The sequence below is a fragment of the Asparagus officinalis genome, chromosome 8 (assembly GCF_001876935.1).
Source record: "Asparagus officinalis chromosome 8, Aspof.V1, whole genome shotgun sequence".
NCBI classification, from domain to species: Eukaryota; Viridiplantae; Streptophyta; class Magnoliopsida; order Asparagales; family Asparagaceae; genus Asparagus; species Asparagus officinalis.
Genome location: NC_033801.1, coordinates 106,621,751 through 106,625,792, shown reverse-complemented (window position 1 = coordinate 106,625,792; position 4,042 = coordinate 106,621,751). Strand labels below are relative to the sequence as shown.

General features: G+C 36.2%; 1 protein-coding gene across 3 annotated transcripts; it reads left to right on the top strand.

Moving 5' to 3' along the window:
• Positions 320 to 3,807, top strand: LOC109820256. Of its 3 annotated transcripts, XM_020386382.1 has the most exons (6): positions 320 to 638; positions 716 to 1,181; positions 1,254 to 1,716; positions 1,791 to 1,872; positions 3,322 to 3,399; positions 3,622 to 3,807. In XM_020386382.1, exons 1-6 carry the CDS (start codon positions 600 to 602, stop codon positions 3,763 to 3,765), a joined length of 1,272 nt encoding a protein of 423 aa, XP_020241971.1. In that variant the 5' UTR covers positions 320 to 599; the 3' UTR covers positions 3,766 to 3,807. The 3 variants fall into 3 exon arrangements, with proteins under 3 accessions (XP_020241971.1, XP_020241969.1, XP_020241972.1); XM_020386380.1 differs by lacking the exon at positions 3,622 to 3,807 and having other exon boundaries at positions 323 to 638; positions 3,322 to 3,571; XM_020386383.1 differs by lacking the exon at positions 3,622 to 3,807 and having other exon boundaries at positions 324 to 621; positions 3,322 to 3,571.

Genomic DNA, 4,042 nt, shown 5'->3' with positions numbered 1-4,042 from the left:
TTTTTAATATTTTTTTACCTCTTAATTAATATAAAAGTAGATAAAAGGGAATAAACTGAGAATATACTGAGAATATTCTTTTTTGGTGCAAAAAATGATACAATGGGTTGGAGATGTATTACTGTTTGATGTGATTTTTGCCCCATTTTGATGCAAAATTTGCACTATTTTGATGCAATGGGTTGGAGATGGTCTAAGTAAAAAACACAACACTATAATGTTTTTTTAACAAAAACACAACAAAAAAATAATATGGTATCCACACGAATCTTTAATTAGCATTTCACCCTAAAAAACCTATGCTTGTTGGATGAGTTCAACACCTGCATTACTTTTTTTTTCTTTAATAAACTTTTATGGGAAGTCGTTCATTATTTTAAGCTACACCCGGAAACTAATCATAGAAGTAGCATGGAATGCAGCAACCAGTAAGACAGAAGAAATGAAATAAAAATAGAAAATTGTTGCAGACCGAAACACATACCAGTGGATCAAAGCAAACCCTTCTCTAAGAATTCAAATTATTCACTCATAAACAGGGGAGTGCTCCTCTTGTAAAAGCAAAGCCTTTTTTGCTACAATTTCATCGACATTCAAAGATGTTTCAAGTAAGCAAAGCAAGTGAGAAAAACAAAAGGGTAAAAATCTCTCCTTTTTCTCTTCCAATACCCACATTTCTATACTAACATCAATTTTCCTTGATGATTTTTCTCAGGAATCACCATTTGCTACAGACAAAGAAAACCCATTTGAAGATAACTTCCCTGATTCACTCTGTAAGCTCAATCTCAAGGAGACCTCAGATTATGTGAGGTCATTCCCAATGAGCAGCAGCAGCAGCAGCAATGACAGCTCCTCATCTGAGAGTAGAAAGAGCTCAGTGCAGAGAAGGATTGAAACCCCCTCAACCCCTGGGAGGCCAATCTTCAACTTCAGCATTAGAAGTCACTCAAAAAAGAGCATTCCTTCAAAATGGGAAAATGCGGAGAAATGGCTTATGAGCAGTTCTTGCCATGAATCTCCTGCCCATGTGAAGAAATCCTCAGACACATCAAAGTTCTCAAGACAAAACAGTGGATTCCACCAGAAAGATGAGAACTTTGAAGAGAAAATGAGGGTTAATGTGATGTCTCAAAAGACCTCAGCTCTCTGTGGAGACCCATCGGAAGTATTTCTTAAAGGTTAGTCTAATTTAGCCACAACGTTCAATTCTTTCCAATTTTGAGATGCCCATTTGAAAATTTTCATTGCAGATAAATTTACAGACAACTTGGAACCCACAAAAGAAGGATTTTTGTTCAGCAACTCAATGTGTGAGCCAGTGAAAAATGCTGACACAGGAGGAGCTACTGAGGTTCATCATAGAGATATTGGCACTGAAATGACTCCTCTTAATAGCTCAACAACTACAAGATTCAATACTCCAATCAAGAGCTTGTCTCCAGCAAGGCATAATACTCCAGCTAATAGGTCTGGACCTCTAATGGCTTCTGGAAATTGCATTGACATCTCTGAGCTCAAGGATTGCCATTTTGCGAAGCTCGATCTCGGGGCTCAGTTTGATTCAGTACCTTCAAAATGGAGCTCAAGAGAAGAGGAGGAAGAGGAGATATCAAAGAGTTTGAGGCATTTTGAAATGGATGGAGGGAGGAAGAGCATTGAAGAAGCTAGAGATTTTGTGTGGGAAGATGAGGAGAGGACTAAGAGTTGCATAAGGTAGATTTGAAATAAAATTTTGAGATATTATGTGCTGTTTTTTTATTTTAATAATTTGTTTTCCGTCATTGTAGATATCAAAGAGAAGAAGCAAGGATTCAAGCTTGGATGAAGCTTCAGAAAGCAAAAGCGGAAGCACAATCTAGGAAGCTTGAGGTAATAATAGTAATTTAATGTTATTTGTTGATCTTGTTATCTTACTTATCAATTATTCGATTTCTTAACTAAATTATGACTTTGAGAGGTTTCAATTAGTACTAAGTAGTGTATCAAAAGAATAGAATCCCACTAAATTCATAGTCATTGGATAAATTTGATATTCAAAATTTTCTTTCTTTTCCATTGGACCACATTCACGCACTAAAGCTGGATAGTGAAAAGGGCAACAAGAATTAAGATTTACCGTGTATCATGCTTATTAAAAACAACAATTCAATTCAGGGTTGGTTTCTCTTAAAATATTCATCTTTGGCCAGATTGTTGTATGAAGTGCAACAAATTCCAATTAGGAGACAAAAGTTTGCACTGTAAGCTATAATTAAACTAACAGTTTAAAGATTCAAACTGATGCTTGAGATCCTTTTTTGTTTTGTTTTGATACTGTCCAATTATTTTTGCCCCGATATATCTGTATATGTTTGTGTAGAGAAACTTACAAGCAGGTTCCATACCCCTAATGTGGCACACTACGGGGCAATCGACATAGCTGAGTGTAAATAGCTAATGAAGTTACAAAACGACTCAAGTTTCTATAAGTATTTGTGAATACAACCATTTTAAAGAAGATTTAAGCTGTAAATTTGAGAAATGGAGAGGCTGAGAAAAAATACTGACACGATTTCTCATTCTCTTTTACACTTGTGAAAAATGCCGTTCATGATTGTGCTAGGTCGGTATTTTTTGTTTTATAATCCCACCTGTCCAGTTAATAAAGAGATGTTGGTAGTTTTATCCCTCAACCCACATTACCAACATTTTATAAGTTCAACGTCTTAAGCCATGTGATTGCCAGTCATAGAATTTAAGAAGATAAACTTTTCGGTTTTAACTCCAGTTGTTTGGTTTGTTTACCATAAACGCATGAGACTTACCGCATGACTTGAAACCCATTTAAGAGGTTTTAGAGCTGAAATAGGTTTAATGGAAGAAAAATAATAATAATAGAACGGGAATGAGATTTTTAAGACATCTTTTATATAAATCATCAAACAAACCAACCATAGGATATGTAAACCTTTTCGCTTGAGATTTCCAAAGCTGATGTGGCAAACATGAAAACCAGTTTTATCCTTTTACAATGCGAACCAAACAAACCTACTGGGCTGTCTGATTCTGATTCTATGAAATTCTCAAGATTTTATGGGAAATGTTAGGCCCACCCTAAGTATGAGAAAGTGATTGAATCTGTTAAAAGTTTGAAATATCACAATTCCTTTAAAAACTTACTTTTATCCTCCAAACACTCCCTTAAGTTCAAATTTATATATTTCTTCCCCATACTATGACGAGTGACGTGACACTTTGACTGTTTTGACCATGAAATACTACAACAAGAAAAGGCCAATTTCAACAGAATGCTTTATGAATGCTTAAATTTGTTTGCAGGTAAAGATACAAAAGATGAGATCAGATTTAGAGGAAAAGCTGATGAAAAGAATGGCAGTTGTGAACAGAAGAGCAGAGGAGTGGAGGGCATCAGCACAACTGCAGCATTCTCAGCAGATAATAAAAGCATGTGAACAAGCTCAGAAGATGAGAAGCCAGAGAAAATCTCATTTCAATAACAGTAGATCTTGTGGTTGTTTCCCTTGCAATAGCCAGCTCTAAAATACAAGGGAGAAAAGGCCAACAGCTTAGGACGAAAAGCTGATGAAAAGAATGGCAGTTGTGAACAGAAGAGCAGAGGAGTGGAGGGCATCAGCACAACTGCAGCATTCTCAGCAGATAATAAAAGCATGTGAACAAGCTCAGAAGATGAGAAGCCAGAGAAAATCTCATTTCAATAACAGTAGATCTTGTGGTTGTTTCCCTTGCAATAGCCAGCTCTAAAATACAAGGGAGAAAAGGCCAACAGCTTAGGACAAGGATTGCCATTTTGCGAAGCTCGATCTCGGGGCTCAGTTTGATTCAGTACCTTCAAAATGGAGCTCAAGAGAAGAGGAGGAAGAGGAGATATCAAAGAGTTTGAGGCATTTTGAAATGGATGGAGGGAGGAAGAGCATTGAAGAAGCTAGAGATTTTGTGTGGGAAGATGAGGAGAGGACTAAGAGTTGCATAAGGTAGATTTGAAATAAAATTTTGAGATATTATGTGCTGTTTTTTTATT